General features: G+C 39.6%; 1 protein-coding gene and 1 non-coding gene across 2 annotated transcripts in view; one reads left to right on the plus strand and one right to left on the minus strand.

The window, feature by feature from the left end:
* The window catches only part of ATP1B3 (ATPase Na+/K+ transporting subunit beta 3), a 54,213-nt gene that overhangs the window by 15,032 nt on the left and 26,191 nt on the right, over nt 1–12,990 (minus strand). The window contains exons 2-3 of the mRNA XM_035278250.3: nt 8,247–8,375; nt 5,020–5,127 (exon numbers count right to left, since the gene is read on the minus strand). Of these exons, the coding sequence (XP_035134141.1) occupies nt 5,020–5,127; nt 8,247–8,375 (237 nt within the window). The remainder of the gene's footprint in view (nt 1–5,019; nt 5,128–8,246; nt 8,376–12,990) is intronic.
* Nucleotides 8,958–9,061, plus strand: LOC118149007 (U6 spliceosomal RNA). Its single transcript, XR_004736183.1, has one exon. It is a non-coding gene; the product is annotated as a U6 spliceosomal RNA (small nuclear RNA).

The following is a 12,990-nucleotide window of genomic DNA, read 5'->3' on the forward strand; positions in this document are numbered from 1 at the left end:
GTGTTTTTAGCAGAGATGGAGGTAACTAGATGAAGTCAGAGGTGATAAAGGAGTAAAATGGTTAGAACTTGGCAATGGGAGGGAAGAGGGAGGAGAAATAGGCAACAGACAATACAATGTCTGCTCCATACTCGGCACAGTGTTTAGCCCAAGAGGCACAAAGTGAACAAGCCTGACGTGACTCCTGCCCTCAATGCGCTTAATCTAGTGAACAATACTTACTAATAAATAATTAAGATATGGTATAACAGTAACTCAGTAAGAACTATTGGTGTGTGGGTACAATTGGTACCAGAAAAAGGGTACTGAATTCAACCAAAATAAGAACCAAATTTCAAAGTGTATGCTTCAAAAAGGAAGTGTAAAGCCTTCAACTTGGGGAAAAAAAAAAATCATTGTCATAATGTTTGGTTTCATCTTATACTTATCAGAAAATAGGTTACTGCGAGAACTATGTAGTCATTTAAAAGCAAAAAATGATTCAGGTATTTTATGGGGGTGGGAAACACTTTATAACAAAACAGCATCATGACGCCCATCACTTTGCAAGAAAATGTAAGTCCTTCACCAATTTCCACAAGTGCTTCTGAAACTGCATACACTCTGTTGGAATAGCTCAGTTCATCAGTGACCTTTCTTTTTTTTTCTTTATGCTGACTTCCACTTCCATACTGTTAAGTGTAAGGAGCTGTACGATGACTGTTCAGATTATGCAGAAGGCATGACAGGAACATAGAAAGGTCATTGACCCCAGAGTAACCAAAGAGCCCTATACATCTGAGAAAAGCCTAAAATAAGATTACCAAAGGCTGAGCGAGCGTAGTGGCTCATGCCTGAAATCCTAGCACTCTGGGAGGCAGAGATGGGCAGATAATACTTGAGGCCAGGAATTTGAGGCCAGCCTGGCCAAGATGGTGAAACCCTGTCTCTACTGAAAATACAAAAATTAGCTAGGTGTGGTGGCACAGGCCTGTAATCTTAGCTGCTTGTGAGGCTGAGGCATGAGGGTCACTTGAACCCAGGAGACAGAGGTTGCAGTGAGCTGACATCACACCACTGTACTCCAGCCTGGGCAACAGAGTAAGACTGTCTTGATGAAGGGGAAAAAAAAAAAAGACCAAGATAACAGGAAGAATGAATGACCCTAAAGGAAAGAGATAATTAGAACAAGATAAAAATTTAAGTCCAGTTAGTATCCGCAGGAAAAATGGAGAAGACATTGTTTTTCAACCAGATGCATTATAGTATCTGTCTAACATGAAAAAGGAACGCCTAAGGATCAACAGTTGAATGCTTTAAAAAACAAAAAGAGTTGAAAATTAAAGTAAATCCCCAGAAAGTCTAATTAAGTAAAAACAAAATAAGAGAAAAACCAGAGGTCCAACACCCAACAAACAGAATAGTTCTAGAAAGATAAAGCCAGAAAATTGAGTTGAGGAAATTATCAAAGTAGTAACGGAGGATACTTCCCCTGAACTGAAGAACTTAAGTCTTCATCCTTAAAGACCTGCAATCAAGTCTCAGCAAAATACTTTAGGAACAGAATCCAGATAGAAATTTTAGAACCCAAAAGAGATAAAGAAAATTAAAAAAGAGGCCGGGCACGGTGGCTCACACCTGTAATCCCAGCACTTTGGGAGGCTGAGCGGGGTGGATCACGAGGTCAAGAGATCGAGACCATCCTGGTCAACATGGTGAAACCCCGTCTCTACTAAAAATATAAAAACTTAGCTGGGCATGGTGGCACGTGCCTGTAATCCCAGCAACTCAGGAGGCTGAGGCAAGGAGAATTGCCTGATCTCAGGAGGCGGAGGTTGCGGTGAGCCGAGATCGCGCCATTGCACTCCAGCCTGGGTAACAAGAGTGAAACTCCATCTCAAAAAAAAAGAAAATTGAAAAAGAACATGAAAAACTTTCAGAGAAGAAAAAAGGCAAATACAAAGGAACTGAATTCTGTATGGAGGCATATAATCAAATATAAAGGCAGAATTCGTTTTCAGAAATGAAAGGGCTCAAATTTACATTTCTTGTGTTTTGTTATAAAATTACCTGAGAATGTACTCCATCAAAACTAAGGAGTAAATTAAGAGAGGAAAAAAGGGCAGGGGCCAAGAAACAGTGGATCCAACTAAAGAAAGTGGTAAAAGGAAGTTCCCCAAAGGACAGCTGGGAGTAAAAGGCTGATGTAGAAATAGTACAGACTGCAGCAGGAGGGGAAGGGCTCTAGGAAGGAGTTTTCCAGAAAAAAAAAGACTCAAGAAAATACCTCAAATAATAGTTTACAAATAAGGAAGTCAGAAGAGAGTATCTACAGACCATTGAAGAAGATATAATAACCAAGTATAAAATGGCAACCAAAAATAAAACTAACAATAGTAATCAATTATTATTGAATTGAGAAAGGGGGAAAGGTCTGAGACATGTGAGCTAAGTAAAGAAAATGTATAAAAGTGATAAATGATAACAAGCTAATAAAGAAAAGTGATAATGTATAAAAGTAAAAGATCAAGAACCAGCAGAAAAAGTATAATATTTATAGATACAGAACGCCTATAAACCCAGCACTTTGGGAGGCTAAGATGTGTGCATCACTTGAGGCCAGAAGTTAGTTCAAGACCAGCCTGGGCAACATGGCGAGATCTCATCTCTACAAAAAATTTAAAAATTAGCTAGGTGTGACGACGTGAGCCTGTAGTCCTAACTACTCCAGAGGCTGAGTCAGGAGGATCACTTGAACCGAGGAGTTTGAGGCTACAGTGAGCCGGACTGTGCCACTGGGTGACAGAGTGAGACACCACCTCAGACAAATAGATGAAGGAAACAAAGAGAAAAGAAATAAAATGTGTCCAGAATCAGACTATTTATTTTTCACAACCTCCATTGCTCCCTCCCTTGCCAAGCTACTGTCTCCACTTATCTGGATTACTGTAATAGCCTTCTAGCTAGCTTCCCCATTCCCCACTTCTAGTCTAGTTTCAAAAAGCGGCCTGCAGGATCCTTCAAAAAATTCGAGTTAGATCATGTTATTATTCACTGCTTAAAATCCCCCCATCATGGTCACTGTAAAAGCCAAAGAACTTAACAATGGCTTCTAAGGACCTACACAGTCTGGACCTCCTTGAATTTCCTAACCTCAGTCTCCAACACCTCTCCCCGGGTTCACTCCATTTAGCCCTTCTCACTTCCTTGATGAATCTTCAACATATCAGTACCATAAGCCTCAGGGCCTTTGTATCTACTGCTTCCTCTGCTGGACATTTCTGTGGCTAGTTCTTTTACCTCCTTCAGATCTTCCCTCAAGGGTTCCCTTTCAATAAGGCTTTCCTAGACCACTTCTGCATGTAAAACTACAACCCTTCCCAACTTACCCTGTATATCCTTTTTCTGCTTTATTTTCCCCCTCAGTGCGTACTATCTTCTAATTCACCACTAGACTAAGCTCCAGAGAGACAGGAATTTCTCTTCTGTTCATTGTTGGAACCAAAATGAGTGCTTGGCACAAAGGCCCTCAAAAAATATGTGAAGAAATTAATAGGACTTCCGCTGGAAGAGAGCAGGGCAGGGAACACTTCATTGCAGACCCTTTTTAGGTATTAAACCATGGATAATACTTTCACAAAAGTCTTTATTTAAAGAATAACTACATATTTAACTGTCAAGGAAAAGAGACTTAGGAAGACAGCTAGTAGATAATGTGAGATTAAAAGCAGCTTTTGGTTTAAGATAGGAGGGAGTTGAAGATTTCTGCAAGTTGACAGGAAGTATCCAATAGACAAAAAGGCTAAATACACACAAGAAGAGAAAGTACACAGTATGTTTCTGAGACAGTGAGAGAGGGTGAGATCCAAAGCCGGAGAGGAAGGACAGCCCCCCATCAGAGCAGGACAAATGTGATAGAAAAAATGGCTGCCACTATAGATTTGTTTTACTGGCAATGGGGAAACTGGAGGAGCTCCCATTTGAGTTCTTCTATTATCTCTTAAAATAAGAAATCAGGTTATATGAAGAGAGTTGAGTTATAAGGAAAAAGGTAAGGGGTGAGTGAAAGTTGGAAATTATCCCTTCAGAGAATTATCCAGAGAAATTCCATAGGATTACCAGGCAGTTAAGCAAGCCCATTTGAGTGAAGTGCTCAAGTGCTCACAGTGCTATTAGTCCTGCTCTGTAGCTGTCGAGAGCAGCACCTGGCTGCTCAGGCGCAGGGGCACAGGATGAGCTACATCTAGTAATTATATGGCTTTATCCAGGAGTGGGGTTCTGCCACAGTGTGTGACACAAAGACTGAAAGGGCTAGGATTTTAGAGCACCAGTATAAGTAAGTCAAAGTGAAATAAAAACCATGGAATTAAACTACGTAAAAGGGAAAGCAGAATGGGAGATGAGAAGAAGTAATGTTCTAGGGAGCAGCTGCAGGTGTGTGTGGCTGAGGAAGAGATGAGCTGATCATGAACCACAGGCTCGGGCATTTGATGATTACTCATGTGACTGCTAACACCATTTACATAAATGGTTGAGCCAAGCAAAACAGGAGGAAAAACTGGGCTAGGTGGCTCTCGAAGAGCAGTACAAACTGGTAACTTTGAAAAACAACTGATGTATTAAAAATCATACACAGACATAACTTTAAAATAACAAACACAATTTCCCACCCCCAACGAAACACTACATTGAATGTAAAAGATCCAAGTTCTCAGAGGAGTTGTTTTACACAATATAGATTTGCTCTGTTAACTAAAATATTTAGTTTTAATGCAGAATAAATATTACATCTCAAAGAACTTAGTGTACTTATATAAGACAGAAAAATCAAATCTACTGCCCATTAGTTGGTCCCTGCATCCTTCCATAAGTTAGAATAGTCTCACAAGTATATAAAATGTACTTGCTCAGTTGTCTGTTTAATAGAAGGAAACAAAAGGTAATACAAATTCTAAGAATGATGTCTCCAAATGTAATCACAATTTGGTACTAATTTCTATAACTAAAATCTTTGACCTTACTCTGAAACAACATACTCACGTTTTAGAAACTTCTTAAGGTCTGCAATGTACCCTGCATAGGAAGTTGGGTCAGACACACTGAATGTGTATTCCAATGCAGTCACTGGTTTTGGAAAAACCATAAGTCCTATAAAGAGATAAAGGAGGGAGATTATCAAATTTCCTTCTCTCCTTTTCCTTACTCTTATCTCTAAAAAGCAAATCTCAGCAAATTACATGGAAAATTGTGTTCACAGTATGTTGAAACTATCAATAGCTTCTCAATTCTAATTATGAAGGCATAGACATCTAAATTAAATTCAAACCTTCAAAACTATCTCAGACATTATCGATTAGAAACCTTCCCGGCCGGGCGTGGTGGCTCAAGCCTGTAATCCCAGAACTTCGGGAGGGCGAGGTGGGTGGATCACGAGGTCAAGAGATCGAGACCATCCTGGTCAACAAGGTGAAACCCCGTCTCTACTAAAAATACAGAAAATTAGCTGGGCGCGGTGGCGCGTGCCTGTAATCCCAGCTACTCAGGAGGCTGAGGCAGGAGAATTGCCTGAACCCAGGAGGCGGAGGTTGCGGTGAGCCGAGATCACGCCATTGCACTCCAGCCTGGGTAACAAGAGCAACACTCCGTCCCAAAAAAAAAAGAAACCTTCCCTAAATTTGATTATCTACAGTTAATTATAATCTGTTCCTTTTTAAAAGATGCAATTTTACTTTGATCTCTCTATATTCATTTTTTAAAAATCAAATAACACTTTTAGGTTTTGCTAATGTACCATTAATACAAGGATAAAAACTTTAGCAAATCAAAGCCTAAGTACTTTTGTCATTTAAATTGCAACTGTATGGAAACATTCCTAAGACAGCTAACTCTTTTTCAATGACAAAGGTCTATGTATTTTAAACTTTAGGGCAAATATTCGTCCTTCAATAGCAGATATTGCTCTGTAGTTAAAATGTGGTTTTCACATACTGGATGTGGAGTATAACCATCAACAATTTCCTGTCCGAAGTTGACACCCACGTGATATAAAACATGTTCCTAAAGCTTACTAATGAAGAAAAGGCAAGCAGATTTATCTCTAAGAAACAATCAGGCTTCCAACTTCAATATAACCTTTCCTTGTTTAAAAAGCATTAGATTGGCTGGGTGCAGTGGCTCTCATGCCTGTAATTCCAGCACTTTGGGAGGTCAAGGCAGGCGGATCACTTGAGGTCAGGAGTTTGAGAGCAACCTAGCCAATATGGTGAAACTTCATCTCTACTAAAAATACAATAATTAGGTGGGCATGGTGGTACATGCCTGTAGTCCCAGCTACTTGGGAGGCTGAGGTAGGAGAATGGCTTGAACCCGGGAGGCAGAGGTTGCAGTGAGGAGAGATCATGCCATTGCACTCCAGGCTGGGCAACAGAGCGAGACTCCGTCTCAAAACCAAACAAATAAACAAAAACCCACCAAAAAAAGCATTAGATCTAGATTATTAATTCAACCTTGCACAAAGGCTTTAAAACAATTCCAAAATTTTTGCTAATCCTCAAGCATTCTTATATTTAACATGTTATATAAGGGATATGTTAAACATTCCCATATTTAATATATCACACATGTACATATAATATGTGCTATATGTATTTAATATACAACACATATACATATTAAATATGTGTTACATGTACATATGTGATATATTAAATATGGGAATGTTTAATATATCCCATATGTAACATATATGTAGCATATGTATATGTATGTATACTTAAACTAAACTTAAATAAACGACAAATAATTTTAACAAACTGTTTAAAACTGTGTACTTAAAAATATTTAACACATTACTGCTTATATATTTCATGTTTAAAACTGTGTACTTAAAAATATTTAACACATTACTGCTCATATATTTCATGCAATATTCATAGTGTTCAGTGTTTTTGAAATAGATCAGACCATGTTCAATGGTAAGTCACCTCACTTAAAGAGCAGGTAAAGAATAATAACCTTGGGCTTGGTGCAGTGGCTCGCGCCTGTAATCCCAGCACTTTGGGAGGTGGAGGCGGGCAGATCACCTGAGGTCGTGGGGAGTTCGAGACCAGCCCAACCAACATGGTGAAACCCCGCCTCTACTAAAAATACGAAAACTTAGCTGGGCATGGTGGCACATGCTTGTAATCCCAGTTACTAGCGGGGCTGAGGCAGGAGAACCATTTAACCCGGGAGCAGAGGTTGCAGTAAGGCAAGATTGTGTCATTGCCTAGGCAACAAGAGCAAAACTCTGTCTCAAAAAAAAATTGATAAATAAAAAAAGGACAGTTAAAAAAAAAATAAAACCAGGAGGTAGAAAATGTGGTTTAAATGTTTCAGTTTTTTACTGCATATATTCTCCTCTATAATGAATTTCTTTTCCAGAAGAATATCAAGAGGAATTAAACATTTGAAGAGTATATGGATTTTGTTCTCTATGAGGTATTGTTTTTAAACATCTTACCAGTTTCACTACTGACCAATTAGAACCACAAAGTATGTATTTTATAAGCCTAAAGCTCTACTAACCCAAGCTAGTGCCAAAATATATCCTTAATTACTCAAAGCAAAGTAAAACTGCTCTACGATACTCATAAAAGTCAATGGAACTTTAACTGTGTTCTTCAAACTTGGCTTTTACTAGAATTTGCAATATTCATTTCTGCTTACTTCTGAGAAAAAACCAAAACAAACAAACAAAAAAACACTAAACCAAAACAAGCCACTCGAACTCTCAAAATTTATCAGTATATGAAAGTAAAGGTCTTTAAATCACTATGCAAATATCAAACAAAAAAATTAAAACCTTCATATTACTCAACTCCAAGGTTTAGCTGTCTTCTATCTGCTATATAGAACAGATTTATGGTGACGATAAACTATAACTCAATTTTGTTAAAAGTCATAACTGCTGCAGGGTGCGATAGCTCACGCCTGTAATCCCAATGCTTTGGGAGGCAGAGGCAGGAAGATCACCTGAGGTCGAGGGGAGTTTGAGGCCAGCCCAACCAACATGGAGAACCCCTGTCTCTAATAAAAATACAAAATTAGCCGAGTGTGGTGGTGCATGCCTGTAATCCCAGCTATTTGGGAGGCTGAGGCAGAGAATCGCTTGAACATGGGAAGCAGAGGTTACACTGAGCTGAGATCACTCCATTGCAATCCAGCCTGGGCAACAAGAGTGAAACTCCACCTAAAAAAAAAAAAAGTCTTAACTGCAAGATAATTACCTGGGCTAGGAATCTGGTCACGATATTTTGGAACCTCATCGTTGAGAGTCTGAAGCATAACCCACATCGTGAATGAGAAGAGTGCAGCCAGGAACCCATAAAAAACTAGGTAGAAGAGCAAGATCAAACCTGTAAAAGAAAATGAAACATATGATATGCGTACCTGTGTGTGTGCATGCATGTTTGGCCAGGTTAAAAAACAACCAATTGTTCTTGCAAGGCTATGATCCCAAGCTTTGCCATGCACATAGCCAAATATCCTCATTTTCAGGACACATAAATTTGCCCAAGCAAGGGGTATTTTAGCAGCCAGCATCCACCCATCCCATGACTCCTCCTTTCTTTTAGTACTTCCAAGTTAAAGCAGCTTCCACCATCTACCATTCAACTCTGGTTCAAAATCAAGGCTCTAAAATTCCAGCACATAAGGGAATGTTTCCCAAAATGAACTTGATGCCCTCTAAAAAGATGTAAAAAAAGATGGTTTCAGGTAAACCAAACACCCAATATTTACATGCTCCTTTAAGTGGCAAATATAAAAGAATTAATACATGAAACCGATATTTCACAGACAGTAATTTGCTAAAGTTGTAAAAAGTGAGTTGACGGCTCACACCTATAATCCCAGCACTTTGAGAGGCTGAGATGGGAGGATTGCCTGAGCCCAGGAATTTGGACCAGCTTGGGTAACAAGTCTTTACAAAAGATTAAGTGCTCACTTTGGCAGCACATCTACTAACAGTGGAACGATACAGAGATTAGCACAGCCCTTGTGCAAGGATGACATGCAAATTTGTAAGTCGTTCCGTATTTTAAAAATTAAAAATATGTTATATTTTCAAAACTGAGTTCATTTAAAGAATATTATATTAGGAAATGTGCAGAGAAGGCAAACTCATGAAGATAGCACTCAATGAATAAAGTTTAGGACACACTGCTCAAATGGAAGGGCTCGTGCAAAAGTGAAAAAGGACAAGGCCAGAAACAAGCACTCTGATCAATGGAATTTCATAGCTCTACTGCTGAGCACAAAGCAAGATTTGGCAGACACGCATTTCAACATTAAGGGCTTAATCTCTTTCCTTTTACAACTTGGGAACACTACTGTTTATATTCAAAGTTCTAACATCAGAAGTGGCTGTCAACAAGTGTATTAGGATACATTGGTAAAGTCGCTTACTTATATTTAAATGTTTAAAAACTGATCAAAGATTGCTTTCTGTAATAATATATTTCTGAATATATTCTTTTTTCTGTCAACAAGTGTATTAGGATACATTGGTAAAGTCGCTTACTTATATTTAAATGTTTAAAAACTGATCAAAGATTGCTTTCTGTAATAATATATTTCTGAATATATTCTTTTTTTCCTCCCTGGGGAGTGGCTCCACAACTTTTTCTGACGACCCCAAAACAGATTGTGCTGAAAGCTAGGTAACTTTTATTTCTCAATTGCAAGGCAGGAATCACCCTAGCCCCCTTTTTCAAGTAAAGGGAAAACAGTTAAAGCAACTTCATTTCATAATTTAGACTAGCATTCCACCCCTTCCCCCAATTACCAGGTGGCCAAAATAAGGATCGAGAGGACAGAAGAGAGGAGAACAGGATGTCACCTTCAGACAGCCACCTTCATTCAGATTCCCTACCACATACTGCGATCCTGCTGCAGAAAAAGAAAATGAAGACCAATCTCAAAGAGGTAATCAGTTTGCTACAGAGGGAAATGAAACACACAGAAAGCCCACAGGCCAGTTTAATAAGATACAGAAGAGAAACGATTCTTTGAGATCTAGGTGTTTGCAGGAATGAAGGGATAAAATCCTCTATACCAGGGCTGACAGTAACATAAATGCAATGAATGTGGCTGTACTCCAATAAAGTTTCGCTTACAAAAGTAGGCAGATTGGGGCCACAGTAGTTTGCTGACCCATGCAGTTGACATTAAACTGGAGATGTCTGAAAAAAAGTGCTAAGAAAGAGTTTAATTATTTAGCAGTGTTTTTAAGTCATCTTAAGATATTCTTACCACAATACTGTTTTGAACATTTGATTTTAAATTTGTAGGAAAATAATGTAAATTAAATTTACAAAAGTTACAGAATAAATATATAGCAGATATGAACAAACTATTAAAATCTGCTTTCTAAAGAACTATTACACAATGAAAATAATGGGTACAAAGAGTTATGCTCATAAAATATATACACAAATTAACAGCTATGTCCCAAATCTGATGCCATATACTAGTGGCCATTAGAAACAAGTAAACAAGTTATTTCCAGCACTGAAGTGAGTTCTCCTTATACTTGAACAAGATCCTTCTGCCAAGAACCTAGTTTTTAAAAACTTAAACTAGTCTCACATATATCATATGATACTTTATCCACCACCTCTTCACTCTACTAAGAAAAAAAAAAAAAATTAGAAAATAATAAGTTGTAAACTGTTGCTCTTACCCAGGTGTAAAATGGCAGTTAAATTAGTTACTCAGATGTAGTTTGCTGATGGGGCTCTAAATGGGGCGTCCTAACTTAGTCATGAATAGTGTTCATGGAACCTGTTCAATGTGCCATGCCTGCCTCAGTGCTACTTGATATAAGCAGAAAACAGCAAATACAGCATAAATGGTGCCTATCATATTACTAATGTCCCCTAGTTTAAAAACTTTCATCAATCCCAGCACTTTGGGAGGCCAAGGCAAGTGGTTCACTTCAGGTCAGGAATTCAAGACCAGCCTGGCCAACATGGTGAAACCCTGTCTCTACTAAAAATACAAGAAATTAGCCAGACATGGTGGCACACACCTGCAGTCCCAGCTACTCAGAAGGCTGAGGCCGGAGGATCACTTGAGCATGAGAGGCAGAGGTTGCAGTGATCTGAGATTACTGTACTCCACCCTGAGCGACAGAATGAGACTCCATCTCAAAAAAAAGAAAAGAAACTAACATGGACTTAAATGATGAAGAACCATCAATATTTTATTTATTTATTTATGAATGACAGAGTTTCACTCTGTGCCTAAGATAGAGTGAAATGGTGCAATCTTGGCTCACTGCAACCTCTGCCTGCAGGGTTCAAGTGATTCTCCTGCTTTAGCCTCCTGAGTAGCTGGAATTTATAGGCGCCTGCCACCATACCCAGCTATTTTTGTATTTTTAGTAAACACGGAGTTTCACCATGTTGGCCAGGCTGGTTTCGAACTACTGACCTCAAGTGATCCACCGCACCCAGCACCCCTCTTCATTTCTGTTCCTTCTCTCTCTCCTCGTAGTTTTGATAAGGGAGACAGTGGGTGTGAGATAGAGACCCAGCTGGAGACAGTGCAGCAGAGTGGTTATATATATGGGCTGTGCTAGAGAATCCAACAGGGCTCAAATCCTGGCCTGATCACTTTCCTGCTCTGTGACTTTGGGCAAGTGTCCTAATTTCTACCCCCATTTGAAAAAAGTAGTACAGGTAATATCTAATTAATCACATTATAGAAAGGAAAATAAAAGTCAAGAAATTTGACAACATAAAAATAAAACTCGTATGGGGGAAAAAATACAAATTAGAAACATTTTGGAATGATAATGCAACTAGGCTTTATGGAAGCATATCATTCTAGTTACTCTCAGGTACCTAGACACTAGGTACCTAATCAATTGCCTTTTACTCTCAAAAAATGTTCTGACAAATGAGTTTTAACTCATGTGGACTCTACGAAAGAAAAAACCAAGGCCAGGCGCGGTGGCTCACACCTGTAATCCCAGCACTTTGGAAGGCCGAGGCAAGTGGAACACCTGAGGTCAGGAGTTCAAGGCCAGCTGACCAACATGGTGAAACTCCGTCTCTATTAAAAATGCAAAAATAGCCAAGCATGGTGATGCACCCCTGTAATCCCAGCTATTCAAGAAGCTGAGGTGGGGGAATTGAGGCTGCAGTGAGCCAAGAGGCGCCACTGCCCTCTAGCCTGGGTGACAAATCGAGACCTGGTCTCAAAAAAAAAACACACCAAAAAAACAGGCAGGCAAGAAATCTGGCAAGGCTTACCATGTCACCCAAGGGAAGGAGAAATAAGCCCTGTCTAGTTATCCTGCCTCAACCACACTGGGCATACAATTCAATTCTGGTACCAACCACCCTGCGCTACAGGCTCAGTTTTCCACAGGAATGCCACTGCAGAGGTCCCCCCTCCACCCTCAGGTTTGTTCACTAGAATGACTCACAGAACTCAGGAAAGTAAGTGCTCTCCTTAGGATTCCAGTTTTATCATTAGAGTGAGGTCTGGGAGGTAATGCAGCTTCTGTGTCCTCTCCTTGAGGAATCGGGGCAATCTCCTTCCCAGCACATCTATTTCTCAACCTGGTAGCTCCACTGAGCTTCAGTGTCCAGAGATTTTACTGCGGTTTCATTATGTACATATGACTGACTAAATCACAGGCCACACAACAGAGCTCAATTTCCAACCCTCTCTCCTACCCTTTGGAGGTCTGGCTAGCTCAAAGTCCCAACCGTGATGGGACTTGGTTTGGTCTCTCTGGGGTACCAGCTCCCATCTTGAAGCTATCTAGGGACCCACTGCAATTCACTTCATTAGCATAATAAAGACATGCCTACTACTCAAATTCCAGGGTCTTTAGAAACTCTGTGCCAGGAACCTGGAAAAAAGATCAAACAATTTTTTTTTTGAGACAGGGTCTTCCTCTGTCACCCAGGCTGGAGTGCAGGGGTGCAATCAAAGCTCACTGCATCCTCAAAAATC

The sequence above is a fragment of the Callithrix jacchus genome, chromosome 17, assembly GCF_049354715.1.
Source record: "Callithrix jacchus isolate 240 chromosome 17, calJac240_pri, whole genome shotgun sequence".
NCBI classification, from domain to species: domain Eukaryota; kingdom Metazoa; phylum Chordata; class Mammalia; order Primates; family Cebidae; genus Callithrix; species Callithrix jacchus.